The sequence below is a fragment of the Sinohyriopsis cumingii genome, chromosome 12, assembly GCF_028554795.1.
Source record: "Sinohyriopsis cumingii isolate HCF-2022 chromosome 12, ASM2855479v2, whole genome shotgun sequence".
Lineage (NCBI taxonomy): Eukaryota > Metazoa > Mollusca > Bivalvia > Unionida > Unionidae > Sinohyriopsis > Sinohyriopsis cumingii.
The window spans coordinates 16,711,493-16,733,774 of record NC_142972.1 but is presented as its reverse complement, the minus strand read 5'-3'; the positions used below and the strand labels follow the sequence as shown (position 1 = coordinate 16,733,774).

The 22,282-nt window shown below is 34.4% G+C and overlaps 1 protein-coding gene across 2 annotated transcripts in view; it reads right to left on the bottom strand.

Annotated features, from left to right (window-relative positions):
- The window catches only part of LOC149786032 (E3 ubiquitin-protein ligase rnf213-alpha-like), a 354,737-nt gene that overhangs the window by 74,110 nt on the left and 258,345 nt on the right, over positions 1 to 22,282 (bottom strand). For both annotated transcript variants that reach the window (XM_089976319.1, XM_089976318.1), the window contains exons 67-70: positions 21,390 to 21,572; positions 14,503 to 14,772; positions 8,772 to 8,898; positions 2,858 to 3,120 (exon numbers count right to left, since the gene is read on the bottom strand). In XM_089976319.1, the coding sequence (XP_089832445.1) occupies positions 2,858 to 3,120; positions 8,772 to 8,898; positions 14,503 to 14,772; positions 21,390 to 21,572 (843 nt within the window). The remainder of the gene's footprint in view (positions 1 to 2,857; positions 3,121 to 8,771; positions 8,899 to 14,502; positions 14,773 to 21,389; positions 21,573 to 22,282) is intronic.

Here is a 22,282-nt window from a genome sequence, read left to right as displayed (position 1 = left end):
CCAAGTATTGTAAATAAAATCTCAAGAAGGTTGACTGTGCATGCCAACTGACAGCTTCAACAATATAGCTGATGGAGACATTACAGTCAAAAGCTAGGCTCACAGAGATTTCTCTCATTTCAAGAGCAGAGATCTTTATGAGGTGACTCTATTCTGGTGAGATGTCAGAGTATACTGTGCATTTTAGTGGGTAATATGCACAGTATACTCTTGACATCTCACCAGTGGTCATGTTCTCTTTTTCAGTTTTAACTGGGACAAAGAGGAATCTAAAAGCTCTACAGACTGGTTATGTCTACATCAGATAAAGTCTCAGTGCAAGGATTGGGTCCTGTTTGAAAGCCTCTTGGGGGGTGTCAGTACAGAAGAGAGGCTGTCTGATGACTCTTTGATTGCCCGCTGATGGCAACCAAGTCCTGGCCATGAACTGGGTTGCATTGTAAGGATTGCTGAGCCATGTGATCAAGACTGAAGGTAGGATGGGTTAACTGGTCAACTGAGAGGGCATGTAATTCACTGATGCTGCATGCCAAAGCTAACACTATCAGGAAACAGGTGTTACATGCAAGGAGCTTCATCATGGTCCTGGTAACAGGCTTAAATTGTTTTAAATCAGGACCCAGAACAAATTATATTTGTGAAACAGTGTGAGTGATTTAGGCCCATGCAAGTCAAATTTGATCAACAAGTCAAAGAGCTCATTGTTCTCTGTCATGATGATGGAACATGTCTGATATCTTAGAACAGTAACAGAGCCACTTTAGGTGGCAAGGGATGGTAATGGGAAAGAGTTATTGCCCTTTGTCTACATGATATAGACAGGAAAGATTAATTTGTCATCTTTTGGAGGGCTGGATTCGGGAGGTAGTAGGGCTTATGTTCGTAACATTGATGTTATTGGGGTACATATCTGAAGGAGAAAACCTATTTTTCTTCCTTCAGTCACTGCGACCTTGGATTCTTATTGCCAAATCAACAGGCTTTTTCCTTAGCCCAAGTGTAAGCCATTCACAAAGATGGTCCAGGTCTGAGATACAAAACAAATGTTACTGTGCCAAAAATAAAATAAATTTTAGTTTTCTCAGTCACAGTGACTGTGACCATTGACCTGTTTACTTCAAAATTGATTGGCATCTTCCCTACCCCAATGCAGGCCATCTAGAAATGTAGTCCAGGTGTATGATGTTAAAGTAATGCCACCATGTGGAAATCATTATTTTATTCAGTCACAATGACCTTTACTTTTCTTCTTATGCTCTCATATTTATAGGGTTCCTCCTTATCCAGGGTGCAAATCATCCACAAAATTCAATAACTTTTGATGGTAAAGAATTCAAGCTGTTGTATGGAAATGAAAGCTGCTAACAGATTGATGGATAGACAACATCATAATCCTTACAACACTGGTCTACAGCCAAAATGCTTCCGAAATAAATGTAGTAAAACTTTACTAATTCTGGGTCACTGAGAACGAAAATTATGTTTAAAATTGTTGATTGGATGTAGTTTAAAGATATGATACTGGGTCAGGATATAAGACCCTTGACTTGGGAATGGTGGAGGATAAGTGAGAAATAAAGGGAAGGGATCTCAATTTAAACCAGAAATGACTAAAATACTTCTTTGACTATGTCTATGAATAAATCTATGACTAACTTTGGGCAGTTACTTGCTTTTTAAGCAAAACAATTAAATGATGCAATCTGAAACTGGTATTGCATCATGCATAACATGAATTGCATCATGTTATCCCTAGAAGTCATCGATGATGCAATCATAACTATGCTTACACCACTCTACTGAACAAACTGCCCTATATCAGCTCTAGAAATCATACAGTGTCGTGCTCTCTTATTTGTCAGTGTTTGATTTCATAAAGCGACACATTTCTGTTTAGCCAAAGTGAGCAGAGATGCCTTGTACTTGTGTGAATAATGCAGATAACTTCTACTATGTTTGTGGTGAAGTGACTTTTGCATCACAAAAGCACAGTACAAATGGGGCCCATCAATGCTTGCAGATTATTGCTGGACAGTGACAAGAGATGCTCCATTTAATGAAAACAAGAGACAAGCCAAGAAGTGTCAAGCTGACACTGAATAAGGACTAGGCTATGTGCTTATATATACATAATAGTTTTTTGTCTTTTGTTTCAACATACATTTTATTTATATAACCATTTAGAAGGTGAAATATTATCATGCAAAGCAACCAAAAACACATGAAAAGACTTAGGTTTACAATTTATGATTAAAACTCTTCTATCTACACAATATGCATAGAAGTAAAATCTAAAAACTTAAATATCTTAGAAACAGTAGCCAATCATTTGTTTTAATTGTCATATTTAAATTCAGCACATCAAAAATCTGTAATAAAGAGCACATTTTATCTCTGAAGCAGACAACTTCTAAAAAATTGTAGACTAGTGTGATGGTATAAAAAGCAAACATTTTCTAAGGATTGTGTTAAACAAAATTGTGTGAGCAGTTGGCAGTAGCACTAGTTTAGACAGTAAGTTGCTTTTTAATTAGAGCTGTAAAAAGTTTAATTCTTGTTAATATTAATCTTTAAATCCAACGTTTTCACAAGATTAAAATATTACTTTGTTCTGTATACAATTATGTCTACCTCACACTTAAGATGAAAATATTCTACTGCAAAGGAATAGTTCTACTTAAGAAAAACAAAAAGTTCAAATGAACCTGTTAACTCTATAAGATTATCCAAAGTTACTTACTTTGGCCATTTGCAACCACCCTCACACAAAGTTACTTACTTTGGCCATTTGCAACCACCCTCACACAAAGTTACTTACTTTGGCCATTTGCAACCACCCTCACACAAAGTTACTTACTTTGGCCATTTGCAACCACCCTCACACAAAGTTTCAGCTCTTTCAATCAGCCGCCGTTGTTCATGAGTAACCATCTGTCCCTTTTTCAATACAGTTTCCTGAATGTGCTTTGCTGTTATAGCAAGGCCAAATCTGGCTTTGGCAATTCCATAGAGTCTGTCTAACATGTTGGGACTTGTTCTTATGTCTTCCACAGCATCAGTCAAGTGCTTGGTTGCATTGGCAACCTCGTTATCTTTAAGACATTCCCGGTAAAATGAATCCTGAAATATTTTATGAAAATATATATAGAGGCATTCTATTTCATTTCATAATTATAGACTATTGCATTCTTATATCTCCTATAAGAACTGGTTTTGCTCAGGGCAAGTATCAATTTTCATACAGTTCAGTACTATCACTATTTGATTACCTTGTTTAGGTTTAATTTTCATGAGCACAAACTTTATATTGGAACCATAAGAAGACAAGGCTTGAGCCTGCATGATAAGTGCACCATCAAATCATTGCCGTTAAATTTGTGACCTTAACCTACAAGGTCAAAAAGTTAAGCATGCATGAAGAACCTCCATGAATGGATTTATAAAATATATGCAAACAAAAAAAATGTAACCAAAATCTTGAAGCAAATTAGCTATTAATGTGACCTTGTCTGAATGGTCAAAGGATCAAGAATGCATATAGCAAAATCAATTATCTTACATCCATAATGATTTATCCCAATTATGAAAAAATTCCATAAAGGGCTTGAGGAACAGAGATCCAATAAGTGCCACATTTTTGCTGGACATATCCAACAAATAATAAGATAAAAAGTGTCAAATGACTGTTTGCTAACTTGATCTTTGGACACTGGGCACAAGGTGCCCATAATTATCCCATGCATTTCTTTGGTTAATTATATTTTCACAATTATTAAACACTGTATACCCAAAAAGCACCAGACAAAAGAGGCATTAAAGCTATCTCCTGATCTTATCAAAAGCCCTATAACTGAACTGCCCCTGGGTCCAAATAGACACTGCAACAGTCTCTAGCAGAACACGTTTTTAACTATCTTGCATTGTAGTGTACCTGTACATCAGACCTTTAGAACAATTTATGTAGCCATGGCCTGCATTAAAAGAAAGATACAGGCAATCACAACAATCTTTTCTTATCCTCCTCCAGGACTTAATCAACAAATCTTCACCATCATGCTTTAGAAGAAATGCCCATCAATTAGGTGTTACATATTTGGAGATACCAGCAGTAAGTCTACACATTGTCAATTAAAATTAATGAGCAGAGTGGAATAAAATACTGCTGTAATTAAAAAAATGTTTTTTAAGTGAAATGAATGAATTTCTAAAAAATATATAATTAATTGGAAAGGAAACCAAGGAGTAATGGAAGGATAATACCAATGATAAACAAGCAGCAAATCAAGAACCAAAACTGACACATTTTCTGGTACATTAAACAATTAGGTGTATCAATGTTTTTTTGGTCACAACTTTTCAAATCTTCCTTAAATGCTTATATATTAAATTTTACAAATATATGGCCACCACATAACCCATTTGAATTTCAGGATCCCTGTTTAGAAAATATAAAGAAATGAAAAAAACTTTACTCCAAACCATAACACAATGTTTTTTTTCTGACTTTCACAAGGGACTTCATGAAAATAGGAACAATCAAGCATTACAAAGAACTGTGTTGGCTCAATAATAATTAATAGTGAGTAATGTGGTTATCTATCACACTTCAACCAAAACCTTTATGAAAATTTTCTATGACTTCTTCTTGTTGGGTTTTTATGCCATTTATTAGCATGAGAAGATTACATAACAGCCAGTATAACTGGTGGAGGACGAACCTGGGAAAATCCTGACAGAATGGAAAGTGCTATCACTGGATTCTATTGAAGAATGCTTGATAATAGTAGGCAGAATTAATAATTTAATACAAATAATACTATCATACAGGTTAGAGAATTTTTAATTGTTACTCTAAGGAAATTTGAATGCAGGTCAGCGCATAAATGGCACCTATCGTCTTGCCTGCACACATGAGCCCATATTCCCTCATGACTAAGCACACATCACCAAAAAATGATGTTACTCAATTGGTGTTATTTGTATTAAACTATTAATTCTGCCTACTATTATCAAGCAGTCTTCCATAGAATCCAGGGATAGCACTTTCCATTGTCTGGTGTATATTTATAATTCTCTATAATTAATTCTATATACCTTGATTTCTTTCATAGAAATCCGGAATGACTGTGTAGATATGAGAATCAATTACTAGGTTGTCATGCAAGTGTGTCTGTTCACACGAATGCATATAACATCGATTGAGTAACATCATATGTATATATGTTGCAAGCTTCCAAATCTGAATTTTTATTTTCTCTTCCAAAGTAATATTACACAAAATATATGCAAGATTAATTTTTAAGGACTGAATTTAACCATAAGAGGTCTTGGCAATGCTGGGGAATGAATTAGCAGACCTCTTTGTGGAAAGCATCAGAGATGAATTGGTGGCTAACCCTTCAGTCAATTTTATGGCAGATCTGTCAAAATTCTATCAACTCCACGACTGAACAAGATCTGCAGTTTCTGAGTAATTGGTTGTGATTGTAAATTCTGCCATGCAAACTCAAGTATCAGCTAGGAAGATCCAGCACTCAGTACTTATGACCACAGAACTGCTGTACAAACTTATCAGTGCCAAAAAGTAAACAAAGAAAATCTGGTTGAAAATGTCAGTGTATATGAGATTTCTTGACACAAACATTACCAATTTGGGAGTTTATGGAGACAGCCATCATACCTGTTGTTCTCCTGATGGAAATTTTCTTACACGTAAGGAAAGTAACAGGCTTAGTGTCCAAATGGGGTTATTTGGCAGGTGTCACCTTCTCACTAATGGTGCATCTGCAGCAAATCAGGTTTTATTATGCCAGAACTGATCATCATCTGTATTCATGTAATAACCTAGTGACTGGCAAATTATTTGGGGATGACCTAGGTACATAGCCAAATGTCATCAGTAAGGTCCGGCGCCTTGGCCAGAAAGTGCCAGCCAAGCTTTTTTTTCAGACATTTTTACACCAATCTCAATGTAGCCATGATACCAAGCCATTTTTAGGGTGATATCTGCCCAAAACCATCAAACCTTATGATACAACAAAAAAGCTCAATGGCTGAAGAAGAAACAGGACAAGACTTGGTAGTGGATGCTGCCGCTATTGATGCCTTTCTGTAAGCATTTGTCTGGATACTTCCGTTCTTACTTCCTAGCATAATATGGATTTTCTTTCCAGTGTTAATAATTCTCCTGCCAATTCCTGTGCCTGTGAAACAACATTATTTTCCCACAACTGGAAAAAAAACTTACTTCTGACACTTGGATTTTAAATAATTAACTTTGATATAAAACTGAATTCATTCATTTCACTGAAAACCTCTCAACCCCAAAAAGTTATCTGACACAGAATACAATTTTTTAACATTTGAAGTCTGTAAGTTGGTTTTGAGTAGTTTTCAGCCCCTCCTTCAACCTGCCAAGAAGATTTCTCTCTGGTATATTTCTCAACCACAAAAAAGATGGGATGCATAGATTGATTCTGAACTTCAAACATTTAAATCAATACACTGAGAAACATCATTTTAAAATGGGAAACTTTACATTCTGCAATCAATCATAATAAAAAAAGACTGCTGGTTTGCCTCCATTGATTTCAAAGATGCATATTATTTTATTCCCATATATGCTTTGCAAAGGCCTCATTTAAGCAGATCTGACACCTTGAGTGGAATAAAATTCAGGATGGCAAAGGTAAAATATCAGGATCTGGAGAGAAAAATTAGATCGATGCATATATTGATGAAAATTTACAAAGGAATTTACAACCAGTCTATTTTATACTATTTATGTAACATGAAAAATGTATGTTACAATCATACCAATAAAATCTATCACTGTTTCCATTTTCATCTTATATGCTGATATTTAGTGTTAATTCAATTAGGACACTAAATATCAGCATAAAAGATTAATATTTTCAAGGTATGACTGTAGTGTACTCATGGAATTTCTGCACACTTTTGCTCTCTAACTGAAGGAGATGCAGACATTATGAATCAAACTGGAGGGGTGGGCATTTTTAATAAAAAAACTGATTTTGGGTAAAAAAATTGGAATATCATAATTTTCTGATTTTAACCCTTTACCTCATAGAGCATAGTTACAAAGTGCAGCACGCTATAAATAGAAAACCTGTTACCTATACGACCCCATACGCATAGGCCTGCCTGTGAACTGTTAAGCAATGTAGTGTATGTTACGTTTAACAGCAATTTTAACCATGTTACATTTTTGGTACACATCTATTATATGTGGAAAAATTTAAGAGTAAAGTCTGATTGTTATAGCTGTGTAATCATTTTTCACGGAATAATTTTTTATGTGCTCTAAAATCTTGAGAGAAATCATTCACCGTCATGTCAGTGAATCCGTGTGACCAACCGTAGCTGCCATTTCCCGTACTCGAAATTTAGAAGTTTTTCATCTGCGTCTACATCAGTAAGTCATCTGAATTTGATAATTTATAAAAACTAATTGCTGCCTACATCAATATCAGGGCCTTTACCTAAGTTATTGAATCTTTCATGGTTGTGATTCTAATCGTGAAAACTTCATATGTACTGAATGAAATCCGTGACTGCCATTTTGGAGAGTGGAGATTACGACCCAGTTACTTTAAATAGCAGACATCTTCCAGTGCATAAACAGCGACCACGTGATCTGACGTAATTGTCATTTGTAGAAATGAATGTAGTATCTAATAGGGGGGGTTTTCCCAGAAGGTGGCACTACAAAAACCAGCTAAGATGGCTGTTTACAGCAGGTGTCGAAAGGTGCTTCTATACAAATGGAGTAAAGGTGTCAAAAGGCGCTTCCATGCAAATGAAGTAGAGGTGTCCAAAGACACTTGCATGAGGTAAAGGGTTAAATGAAAATCTGGAATGATCCCAAGTAAATTGGGATAAGTGGCTGGTCTGCTTAAGGTTTAGTTGGGATAACACAGTTTATGAATTCACTTGCCTTCAATGGTTTGTCCTAAGCTCTTTGTGTTTTCACAAAGCCTTAAAGCCAACTTTTTCTTACCAATGGCAAACTTGGCCATTGCAAAGTGGTGTACACTTATGCGAATTTATTGCAGGCAGACATATTTGCTGACTGTGCACAATGTGCAAGACACTGAAGACACTGTGCATTTAGTGAATAATTTGGGCTTTACTTTTCACCCTGATAAAACTATTTTCTCTGAAGTTACTGTATCTGCAGGATTCATTCCAAAGTCTGTTGACATGACTGTGCACCTTACACTGGAAAAGGCTGAGAGCTTAATGCATTCCTCCATTCGCCTGGTCTATGTGCCCCTATGGTTCTTAGCAGTGACAGCCCTAATGTGGGGTGGGGAGGTTTCAGCTATGTGTCTAGCTTATCTGCAGTATACTGGTCATCAACAGTAAGACTGTCTCACATTAATCAACTGGAACTGAAAGCAGATTTTTTTCTCATTTTACAGTGCTTTTGCTTTGGAATTAAGGGTCAGCATGTACGACTGCTTATGGACAATAATGTTGTGGTTGCATACATTAACAACATGGGGGGGGGTAGGGTTGAAAAACTCAATCTAGTTTTTGAAACATGGGAATGGTGTAGAACAAAAAAATATTTGGCTCACTTCCTGTCGTCTGCCAGGATCACTGAACATGGGGGCTGATTTTCAATCACAAAGGTTAAACTTTTATTCTGAATGGATGTTGTGGCCTGCAATTGGTAAATGTCATCAGCTGCTAATATAAAATTATTTAACAAGCTAGATTATGTCCCAATACATCTATTTTCTCACCTCCAGGCACTGTACTACCAGCTGACAGAGCTGTACCATGTGTACTTCTATGTCTATATTGTCTTTACCAATCACAGCTTGTGCTTTGTTGAAGTATTTCTCCAGGATAAAGTGCACCCTCTCCTCACTGTCAAATAAAGTTATATAACCTGTATTAGAGCATAGCTTTACATTAGAATTTTTTTTATAAACATAAGAGGCAGCTATATCAAAGTAGTGCCCAAACCTGGTAAACAATAGCGTACTCCTATTAACCTCATAATCACATATCCTGAGCCCTTAATTTTCTAGATAACATATTTTTTGTTTTTTCATTCTTTTAAAAATTTGAAATAGTCAATACAATTTTGGAACAGCTAGTACATATCTTAAGTAGGGAAAATAAAATCAAGATGGAATGTAAGCTAATGAATATTGTTTTTTGTATACAAGAAATAAACAGGTGGCTTGGCTGAATAGACAATTGTCAGAGAGGGAAACTGTTGGCTCATGACCTTTTTTTATATACTAAGAAAAACCCATAGGTAGCCAAATCTAAATATCTTTATTTCTCTATGGTATCAAAATATTCTTGATATTATTATAATCTTATCTAAACAATTTTGTCACAAACTAGGAAGCAGAGATGGCCAAAAACTTTTAACTGACTGTAGACATTATTTTGACTCAACAGGGACATGTCTTTGTTACCATATACAAATAATCTCAGTTGGATACTCAGTTCATACACAAATTGAAAAGTGTGCACACTTATAACCCATGGCAAAATATGATCATGAAGAAACAGAAAACAAAAGATCTGCAATGATTGTTTTAATTTGTAAAAAAGAATCCACCAGAACACTATCATGTGTTTTTTTATTATTTGCAAGCAAGGAAACAATGCCGTCTTGTTTACCCAGCACACTCCCAACTAGCACTGAACTTACCAGATATATCAGCGCACAACAGAGACAGTGATTTTCCTGACACAGTATTTGGGGAAAAATATGACTTTCATTAGCATACCAATTATCTGAACAGCAAGAAATGTATTAACTTTTTTCATGCACTGATATTGTGATGAATCATGACATATAAACAGCTAGTTCAGATGGAAGATTAATTTAGACTGGAGGATTAATTTAGACTGGACTAAATAAGATTTATCTGGACTAGAGTTAACTGATGATTTTTAATATCAATTACTGATCCAAAACTTGTCAATGAAAATAAATTTATCAAATAAGGCTATCCTCAAAATAGTTTAAAGCATAGTCAAATATAGCAGTAATAATAAGCAAAAACTGGGAATTAGAACATTATGACTCTTAAACTACATAAACAAGAAAGAAACCAAGAAGTTCTATATAATTAAAATATTAATTTATTTTCCTAAAATACAAAGTGAAAAAATTAAAAATCACTTACAGTATGGTCAATGAATTCCTAAAATCCTAAACATTCTATCAATTACAATAGTTATGATAGTTATGAGTAATCCAAATGAGTTCCAGAGGTATTCCAAATGATGTTGATACTGCACTGATGTGTCAACAGTAGAGAAGAAAAATATATATAATGATATCACAGTAACTCCAATACAGCTATAAATGCAAATGTCTTTGAATGAATTCACAGTAATTTCTTACAGCTATTAATCCAAAGACAAGTTTAAATGAATTTTAGAGCACTGTAACTCCAATGAATGATTATTAAATTAAGTAAATGAATCAGTCCTCTCAATAACTCTTTCAAGACCAACAGTACTGCTTAGAATGTCCAATTCTATGTAAAAATTCACTTATATAAAAGCATAATACACAATAGCAAAAATGTACAATATGAGGTTTTGAATGAAACATTCCTGGTATTTTTCAATACTCTATCAGTAAACAGATCAGCTGTTCTAACACCAAACAATAGGAAACTAGTTCAGCTTGGCTTCTCATATTAGAACTAATGTCCTTGTTGGTTCATATACTTGACTGTATTTTCAGTACATCTCAACCTTAAAACTTATGAATGAAACAACAAACACTATACATTAATCATCCTTATAGTGCAGTATATGATCAAGAATATCAGCATTGAAAATATCATTAACTAAATGACCCTTACAAAACTATTATTATTAAAAAAAAATACTCATACTATAGATATATATAATGCCACCTACATCTTTATTTGTCCAAAATGGCACTCCCTTGCCTGAATTTGCAAATGATGGCAAACGTCATCTCTGCATTAAAATGTTGTAATACTATGACAACTATAGTCAACCTGCAAAGAACTTTTAACTTCAGTTTTCCTGTTGCTAGTTTTGCAAGGCTGAGCTGACTGCTCTACAATAGTCTTCCAAATTATGTACACTCCATGGAGGAAGTTTCTGACCTGCTTCAGATGTATTCCTGATCATCAGTTATTTGTATTTATTTGTAATAATATCATTAGTTTTGAGGTTTTCAATGGTTTGTATCATTACTTTGTGCACTTTCATCAATTTAGTAATACAAAGACATGCAGGGGTTGGGGTGTAGTCATACTGTATGGTATTCTATTAAGTCTACCATTGGCAGGTGCAACAATATTAAGAAAACAATGGCTTTATATTCAAAGTGAAGAAGGTTTGAGACTTCAGACTCTGATGAAAATATATTTACACCACCTACTGATGAGCTTCTTGTTGTTGGCAGGGGTGGTTTAATGCTATTTTCAGCATACAATAGGCTATACAAGGCAGCCAGTATAACTGGTGGAAGAACCTGGGAAAACCCAGGTGGCAAGCATTCTCACATACCCACATGAACGCACTGGCTCTATATTTAATTAACTGATAATGATAATAAATTTGGTAATGATAGTGAGTAGCAAACAATCAGAGATGTCCAAGTTGAGTGATGTGGCAGATGGCCAAACTAGTTCATTACCAGGTGATGATTTCTGGTTGTACACCCCACTAACCATATATAATGGGGAGTTTAATGATCTTTGTGGACCAAGTCATGCTCTCACATGTGATGCCACACCTCTAAATTTCTCTGCCTGATGCAATAGGAGTCTCTCTTTTGAGCAGATGGGTGCTGATGCCAACGCAGAACAACAATATGGGGATGGAATAGAAGGTAGGATCTTAACAATACCTGATTAAATTAAAGCCTGTACAAGTCTCTCCATTTTCAAGGGAGTGGTACAACTGCCAACCAAAAGATGCATTGGTCACATGATCCTTTTCTTGGAAACAATGCTTTCAGGAGTCAATGACATCATGGCAAAAGGGAAAGTGGAAGCAGTATGTCCCCTCTTCCACTAATGAAAACACTAAGCCCCAAGGTGAAACAGAATGAAAGGCGTCTTAATGTAAGACCACTGACAGATATGACTAAAGCAAACGTCAAGCAAAGGTAAAGGACACATGAGAACCAGGTGGTTAACAAATGATGATATACAAAGGCTAATATTAAATCAATCAGCATATGCCATCTAAGCTAATAACAATAAGAAAGAAAGTCTGGATGTGATATGATATAGTAATTGGTTACTGCCTTTAGTACAAAATCTGTTTTGGCCATAATGATGAAGACAAGGCTTACAGAGGGCTTAATCATGGAATAAAAGTTGTAAAAGCCATCTGCAAGAATCTGACTGAGTGTCAAAATGGGTTTATGGATCGCTATTTTACAAGTATCAAGGTCTTTCACATTTCTGAAAGAAATAGAACATACAGCTGTGGCACCAACAACACAGGCATCCTAGTCCTTTTTTGTATCTGAACTACATTTACTTATGAACTGACACATTGAATTTCACAGTGATATTATATTATTTTTAGTTAGTCTGCATAGAAAAAACATTACAGATATTTTATATTGCATCTATTAGAGACTGATGAAAATGTCAGCAAGAGTTCCTGATTGGTCCAGTCACTTTTATACTTGCAGAAGGAACCATGATGGCCTCATGGTAATGGTCAGCCTTACTATTTCTCACTAATGGATATACTCAGGTTAGCTACAGTAATATGTTCTGGGTAAGGCACTTTTTCCAACTGCCTTGGCTTCACTGAAAATGTCAAACCAATCCAATGCAGTTGCTGGGCTATTATGAAGAGGTCAGGAAATTTTCATCTGGAGCTGAATTCTTTGATCCATATTATTATGAAGGTCATAATAATTCTAAAAATATTAAGCCATATTGCGTAATGAAAGTGAGCACTTTAACACATTAACCCCTAGCAACGACTTAATGGGGTAGGAGGTAGTAGCCTACTGCCGAGCTCTGTAGTGTCATGGTCATGCATGATACACTAAAGTGGATGGTATTATAGAAAGGTAGACAGATGTAGCTCTACAATGATACCAAATAATCTGGAATATCTAGTAGCACTACAAAAATATAGATAGAAAAACCTCATTTTTTGGACCCGACTTTTTTAAATCCAAGATTTGCCCATGGTTGGAATCCGATTTTGTGTCCAGATTTTAGACTTTTTGGTCTCAGATCTAAGACAAACCAGTATGAACTGCAAACAGACAGATGAGCCTTTGCAAAAAGTAGGATAAGATGGGCATTTGGAACAAAGAGTGGTCTCCATATAAAAATAATGGCTCCCTTTAGCATTAAAAAAAAAAGAAGAAAAAAATAAAAAAGAACTCCAACTTTTACCCTTCTGCTCATGTGCAAGTCAAATAGCCAATGATAAACGATGTTTCTAACACAAATAGGCAGTATGTTATTGAAAGATGACTGGAGATTTGGTGTTTTCGAGTCTATTCAGAAATAGCTTTCAAATGTGTTTCCTACTCGATTTTCAGGCGAAAATGACCAAAAGCTCCAGGGGTTAATGTGTTAATGCTGACGAGGTACTCAAAAATGTTTCTCTCCATTTCAGATGAATGATTACATGACAACTGCTATCATGTGAATTTTCTGAAATCTTCATTTATCAAAGAAATTTATTTATCCATACAACTGTAGTATTTGTACATTCATATGCTGAAGACCAAGCATTGCAGAAAATGACTGTTGACCAGAAATAGTGCACTATCAAAAATCCCCATATTTTCAGTGCATAATTAATATCACTGCACTTTCATCCTGACAATGAAACCAGATGTCATAATGACAACATGTGTCTTTCAGCTATGGCTGCATAAATCAAATCTGGTCAGAAAATATAAAATTGGCACACAAAATTATATTTTTGTAACTTTTACCTTTGACCTTTTCCCTTGGTGCAGTAGGTATGGATGACCCAATCTGATATATGACCATTAGAAGGACAAAGTAGCAAAAATATTTTGTGAATTTTCACCAAGCAGTTACAGATGAGATATTATTTCAGACAGAAAGAAAGAACAGGTATCACAATATCCCTGATGTTATTTTTTTTAAGTGTGGGGGTAAAAATCTATTCAATTAGGTGTATACTTTATGTACTGTACTGTAAAATGAATCTTAAAAGAATTCAGGTTGTTTTATCTTTCTTTGTCATGAACATATTAGGCCTATATGGTCACAAAACGCAACGGTAAAAGTGATATCAAAGCACAAGTCTAAAAATCCAGTTTTGGTTTTCTGGGTTCTGTACTCAATAAGGAATGCTACAGCAAACAAAAGTTAATGATAACCCCATTGTTAGTTTGAATTTTTTTCCAGGTACACCATTCTCCTGTTTCTCAGAGGTCACTTATTATCAACACCCAAAAATATTCACTGTAAATTTTAAGGAAAATAAAATTCACATTCTGACCTTGTTCTCAGCAGTAACTGCAGTAGGAATGATCTGAAAACTGGATTTGGATCTACACAGTCATTAAAAATGGTCAGTTCCTTTGTCAGATGTCGAGTTTCCATTGTTCCTTGTTTCCCAGGTGTTGTTGTCATGGTGATGTATCCTAGCAACTTATCAACCACTTGGTCTGATGGAGCAGTGTTGTCAACAAAACACAGCTGGGACACAACATCCATAAAGAAACTGTTACATCTACTCTGATATTCCTTGAACTTTTGAACTCCTTTCCTGAAAGGTAAGAGGATTGAAACTGAAAAGCTGCCAACTGCCAACTGTTTGATAGAAATACTGATGATAAAATAGTATTAATCAACCTAGCAACCTAGCAACATAACAATGCTACACCTTGACCTCTGACTTCTAACCTTTAAACTGAAAGGCTTCCTTCTTGTCCCAAGTACCAGCCATCTAAAGAGACTGGTCAAGGAAATGTGGTTTTGGACTAAACTTCCTATAAGGAAATTTGTGTTAAAATTAGCTCACAGCAACTCTTACTCCAAGTGCAATTCATCCATACATTTTAGTGAAGGTATGTGTTCATGAAGTAAACTTAAACTATGTTTCTACTTTATATCACTTTGATTCTGACCAATAACCTTTTAACCCTCCTAACTAATAAAAAAAAGTTACCCATAAAACTCTGTCATATATGCTGTCTAGAACTGAAGTTACCATGAAGAAGCAATCTCCTATTTGATTCACAGTGGCTTTAAACCTTGCATCTTTTGACCCCAAGTAAATAGCTTTGAAAGCCATTTATAAATTTTGGTGATGGTATATGGTATGGAAGCAAACTTAATTAAGTTATTCCTCATATTTAGATTAAAACCTAAAAGAATTATTTTAAAAATAACAATGTGCGTCTCAAAAGATGAATTCCCCTGCCAAAGTACCTTTCTTTGTAATGTAAGCTAAGACAGGTTATGATAGCTTATATGATGTCTGTTGCTACAATGTGTATTAAAGTTTGTGTCACTTGTCTTCCTTTTACATATACACATGGCAGATTCTTTTGCTTCCTGTTTGAAGTTATTTTGTAAATTAGCTTTCATTTTCTTGTGGACTAAAATAAAATGGATGAAATATATAAAACAGTGTCAGTTTTAATTCATTACAGTATACGTTTTCTCCTGCATAATTTAGTTGCCATGACTTGGTTTTTTGTTTGCTTCTGGATACTGAATGAAATATTTTTGTCTGTTTTTGGACAGATGAAAGTAATTACTTTTTGTAGACCCAAAACATGCAAACAATATAAAATACACTTTTCTTGGCATAAAAAGGCCATCATTATGTTGCAACCAGCATTGGCCCCTGGGACAGTCCCTGCCCTGATGAGACTATAATTAGTTCATAACTTAGAAACTATTCATTGGCCCACCTTTATAGTATAAACACAATTATCTTTTTAGTACTGAAGTCCAAATCCAATGGTGGATCAGTACCATTTATTTAAAACTGAAATCCATATATGCCAGAATGCTGTCAAATTCTGTTGAATGGTATTTTTGGATTAGTCATTTCAAGTTTTGTTTTAGTAATGGCAGCCATATTTAATGGTGGCTCATCATCATCTTGACAAATTTAAAAAACCTTCATGCCACGATGCTATCCATCAAATTTGGTCAAATGCTGTTAAGTGTTTTTGAGACTTTGTTTAAAGGTTTTTCTGTATTTCTTAATGATGGCTATGTTGACGTCATTTGAATAAATTTGAAGGGCTTTCTTGCCTGGATGCTTTCCATCCAATTTGGTAAAACTATGTGCAACAATTTTCGAGAAGTAGAAGTAAATAACAATTGTGAAAGGAAAACAGATGAAGAACCATACTATAAGCTCACTTAGCCATACAGCCAAGTGAGCAAAGTAAGTCACAGTTACCTATTATTTACATAAATGAATTGCTGTTCCAGAGATGCATAAACACAGCTTGTAAAAGATATCAGGTGACAAAATAAATGACAATATTTCCTCAAAACTTTGAAAAAGAAAAGTACTTCAAAATGCCCAAAACAAGTCTAGAATTCATCTTCAGTGAATTAGATAAACTTCAGGTCAGGACAGCTACAGGTCTAGATATAATTTTGATTAGTGTAGGTGACACTGGGTGCAATATATGGAAGTTGTATAGAATGAAAACTGCAGGAGTTTCTCAAGTATTAAAATAGGTCACGAGTACTACTTTGGTATCGCTAAATCATTATCAAAAATTAAATGTTGTCTACATCAAGATTGGGGCCAATATTTGACTTATTGAAGCCATCATAGCTACAATTATAATCTCACCCAAACTCAACAAAGTGCTAAATGAAATATGTGGCCTCTATTTTGTAGATTGGAGAATCTGACCCAGTTACTTTTAATAACAAATTATGACTACAACTTAAATAGCAACCTCATGATGTGATGTAATGGTCATTTACCTCAATGCCTGTAATTTCTAATCGAATTTTCTTTCTTCCAAAGATGACACTAAAATTCCCCAGCTCAAAATTATGTTTACTGAGGGCATCGAAACACAATTCCATGCAGATGGTGCAGAGGCATCCAAACATGCATGTATGCAAATTAGATGGAGGCATCCAATAGTGCTTCCATAAGAAATGAGTAGAGGTGTCCAAAAATGCTTACATGAGGCAAAGGGTTAAGTTGCCCTTCATGAAATGTATCCATATACAAATCCTTATAAAAATGCAATCCTAAATTAAGATTACGTGAGCATGTGATAGCTGGCAAGTTCACGCTAAGCTTGTTACAATCTTAATTGTAGCTTACAGACTAGGTAGGAGCTTGCAGCAAGCTTGTAGAAGATCATGTAAGAAATTTGACAACATCCATGATCTTGCAAGCAAACCCTGCAGATAAATATTCATCTAGAAAACTGGATATATTGTGACGGTGAGAAATTTGCTACATAATGTAACATTTTTTTGTCAATAGAATCATTAATTTGCATATCAAATCAATAATCTTTATAAGTTTGGAAAGGCGATGAAAATCCTTGTCTATCATTTCATTTTCACATTTTATTGCATTGGTATATTAATCCTAGGGAATTATGCAGGAGTACTGTGGATGTTGTAATATATTTGCAAGTTTTTGACAATTTATACTGTGTAAATGCATGTATTTGTTGGTACCTAATGAGTATTAATGAATTTATAATCCACAAAAAAACTGATCAATCAATAACCTTAACTATGCAATGTGAATATTAATATCTCACATTAGTTGTTGTTGTTGTTGTATGGTTTAATGCCATTTTTCAGCACTCAATAGGCTATACATGGTGGCCAGTATTAATGGTGGGGGAAGAACCCGGGGAAACCCTGGAAGAACCACCAACCCACAAAAAGCTACTGGCAAGCTCTCTCACATACCCACACTGACTGAACCTGAGACTCGAACCCACACAGACAGAGGTGAGATGGCAGTGATCCATAATGGTGAGTGCTTTAGACCACTTGGCTACTCAGGACCCCCTCACAATAGCAAAATGTTCTGACTGATTAAAAGTTTGGTGGCATTTTGTTTATAAAAACCAACAATTTAATAAGAGTTCATATGCCAATATTTTATTCACACATGAACAAAGTTTTGCAATGTTCATAAAACCAATTTTAACAAACAAGAGTGAATTTATTTGTGAAATAAAAAGCAGAATGTAGAAAGTACAGCAATATGTCAACCAGCCAAATCAATATCAAAATTCATTTTAACTACCATCATGTACATAGAATAAAATATATTATCCCTAGTGAAAATGTGACAGAATTTTCAGTGAAATTTCAGTGAAATTCACTGAAGTTCACTTAAATGTCCTTATATCACCCAAATAATGGTATTTCACCAAATCAGGGTGAAATCTGACTGAGATTTTGCCAAAACTTTCTGAAAATATCACTGAGATTTTGTGATTGAGATTTCACTGAAGTTTCATTGAAAAAATATCATTGAGCAACAGTACTTCATTGATATAAAAAAAACATTCATTTCATTTTAATATAATGTATTTTTTGCTTCTTATATATTATGAACGATTTTCAGCAAAAACTTGTATTTCCCATTTCTGATAGCTCTAATTTTATTGTTAATTTTGAAACAATAACTTCTTTCCATATTAAATTTTATGTTTCCTTTTTTATAAATCAAACTGGATTTAACTGCCCTCAGACAACAAGACTGTTTTCTGTTTAAAAGTATAATTCCACTTTTCTCCCGACCTGAATCCAATTTTCCTTGATATGGACTGTTTTTCTTCTTCTCCAATGCAGTTTTCAAATAACATTCTGTTCAGTCCCTTTCTGCAACCATCCTTATAGTCCCTTTTTTCATGTATTTTTTTGGTACCCTTTAATTTTTTGTACACAATCCAGTTATCCAAATAATAATTATTTAAATGTGTCACATTTTTTCATACAAAGCACTTTGTATTTTTCAGAAAATCCTTAAATTATCATACATAAAAGTTTTACTAAGAAGATTTACGTTTGCAAAAAAGATCAAAAATACTATATTGCCATTTTGTTTTTACAAAAAAATAACAAGAGAATATAATCATGATCATATACGATTAAGGTGGGTTTTAAGGCTGTTTGTTTTGGTTTGTATTATTTTAACCTCGTATCTTGATGTTTTAAAATTGGGAAGGTTCTCATTTCAAATGGCTCTGAAAATATACCAAGGTATGATTTAGATACGTCCAATGAAGAAAGTATTGTGTTGCTAAGTGTATGATATAAATAGTGATTAACTTTGAGTGATATTAACAATTATTGTTTATATTAGCAAAATATTCTACTTGTGTTATAATTATTTGGTGAATCAGTATAAATATACCACAATAAATGTTTGTCATGGCTGACAGTAGGTTGAGGGCTCATTCAACTTTAAGCAATGACAACAGCGTCAACTTGTATTCAAAAGTCCAGTCTGCAACTACTGTATCTCTCACAAAATAGTAAAATAGTCTATAGTAACTCAGAAGTTTCACTATTTCAGTCAAAGTTCAGTGCTGATTCAATGAAATTTCAGTTAAAGTTTTGGTCAAAATTTTAGTGAGATCTCACAAAAATTTCAGTGAAAGTTTTGGTCAAATTTTAGTGAAATTTTGGTGAAATCTCACCATGATTTAAGTGAAAGATTTAGTCATGATTTTAGTGAAATCTCGCCATCTTATCATTGTCCTATAAAATGGAAATGAAGTTTCATTTCCCATTTACTACAGTTATTATTACTTTTCTATATGTTATCGGCTAAAGGAGCACTGTGCGGAGAGTGTGGCATCACTAGTCATTAGGAGTAGTCCTAGAAAACAGAATAAAATTAAGTCTCATTTTCCATTTTTGGCAGTTAAAGTTATAATTACTTTTCTACAGATTGTTGGTTTATCAAAAAGGTGTCGACTTCACCCATTTCTGGAATTGGAACAATATGATAGAGATATCAAAACTTGAGCACCGTTGTGGAATACAAAACTATCATGCACTGACAAACCTTTTTTATTGGCTGTGAAGATTTAAGTTATTTGCTTATTCAATTTTTGTATGCTTGCCATGAGCCCACATGTGCAAAGTTTTAGTGAGCTTCCTACTATCTGGCTGACAGCACATCATGAGCTCACTGCTAGCCTGAATACTCACTGCTAGCTTGTATGCTCACTGCTAGCTTGAATGTTCATTTCTAGCTTGAATACTCATTGCTAGCTTGTATACTCACTGCTAGCTTGCATACTCACTGCTAGCTTGTATACTCACTGCTAGCTTGAATATTCATTCCAAACTTGCTGCAAAGTTTCAGCGAGCTTGGTAAAAGCTCATTGGAAGCATGCCATCAATGATTTTAAGCTTGCTGCTAGCTCAGCATGGCTATGTAATCATTCCTATTCCAGCTTCAATGTTCTATATAATGAAGTTGTGGGCTTGCATGTGTGAAGTTTGAGCGAGCTTGTTAATGCCTTGAAATAAACTCATCATTGTAGGGGAAAGTTTGATAAGGTTAAAAAAAAGAAGGTCCAAGATATGGATGACATGGTGAAAATATAAAAAATTAGTAAACAAGCAAACAAATGATCAAATAAAGAAACAAATGAATAAATGAATGGGCAAATAGCAAAATACTTTATGGCCTGACAACCATTCTGGCAAGGGTATAAAAATTATTAAAGATCACATAGCTATTTCCTACTCAGACCCATCATATTTTCAAAGGAAAACAGATTATTATCAAGAGTCACTATAAAAAAGACATAATGGGGAAATTTAAAGCAGCATATCAGCTTGACATACTTGATCACTTTTATTAAAACACCCTGAAACTGAGAAAAGCCTTTATAGAATATAACAACCCTGAAACTGAGAAAAGCCTTTATAGAATATAATAACCCTGAAACCGAGAAAAGCCTTTATAGAATATAACAACCCTGAAACTGAGAAAAGCCTTTATAGAATATAATAACCCTGAAACTAAGAAAAGCCTTTATAGAATATAATAACCCTGAAACTGAGAAAAGCCTTTATAGAATATAACAACCCTGAAACTGAGAAAAGCCTTTATAGAATATAATAACCCTGAAACTGAAAAAAGCCTTTATAGAATTTAACAACCCTGAAACTGAGAAAAGCCTTTATAGAATATAACAACCCTGAAACTGAGAAAAGCCTTTATAGAATATAATAACCCTGAAACCGAGAAAAGCCTTCATAGAATATAACAACCCTGAAACTGAGAAAAGCCTTTATAGAATATAATAACCCTGAAACCGAGAAAAGCCTTTATAGAATATAACAACCCTGAAACCGAGAAAAGCCTTTATAGAATATAACAAATGCATCGGCATAACAGACCTTTCCTTTCCTGTTGTTTCTGGATTAAATTTATCAGGGATGTTTCTTGAGCACTTTGGACATTTCTTAGTGCCTAAAGCCTCTATCTCACGGAAACATCTGATGCATATTGCATCCTTACATGGTAGTACAACTGGAGTGCCCTCTATTTTGTCTTCACAATGGCAACACTTCTGCTCTTCCCTGAAGCATAAAATATGATCAATAAGGTTTACATTTATTACAATATAAAAAATTTCATAGAAAAATATAACTAATAAAAAAACAGTTTATTTAATATATAAAAAAACATAAAACATGTATTGCAAGACTAATCTTATGATAAGAACATCTGAGAGTCAAACTGACTTGGTCAAATGTCTCTTCACCTAAATTGGCAGTTTTAATCATGTTGTAACAATATTCTGGAGACATTTAGTCAAATATATTTATCCAACATATAGGTCAATCCATTAGTCATGAAAACACTTACTGAATGGAATCACATGTGCTTTTAATTTTTTTCTTTCCTTAAATAAAAAACAACATCTATCTCATTCATTTATGACCTGGTTTTATCCACTTAATATTTACATCAAAGGGCATGGTTTTGTGCCCTGGAAGAAGTTGCACATACCTGATCTATCTACTTATTTCCACCAGTGTAAACCAATTTCACTGTCATGCATAAGATTCCTGGATGTAAAATGATCAAACCAGCAAACCAGACATGTGCTACATGCCTTGCTGCAGGGAAGTTAGTCCACATTGTATTAATTGTCATAAACCGGTTTCATAGTTTAAAAGAAAGACATTGCAGGAAATTGAGTCCACATCATGCATTTGAGTACTATTTATCATTAACGAGTTTCATAGTTTAAAAGAAAGACACTGCAGGAAATTGAGTCCACATC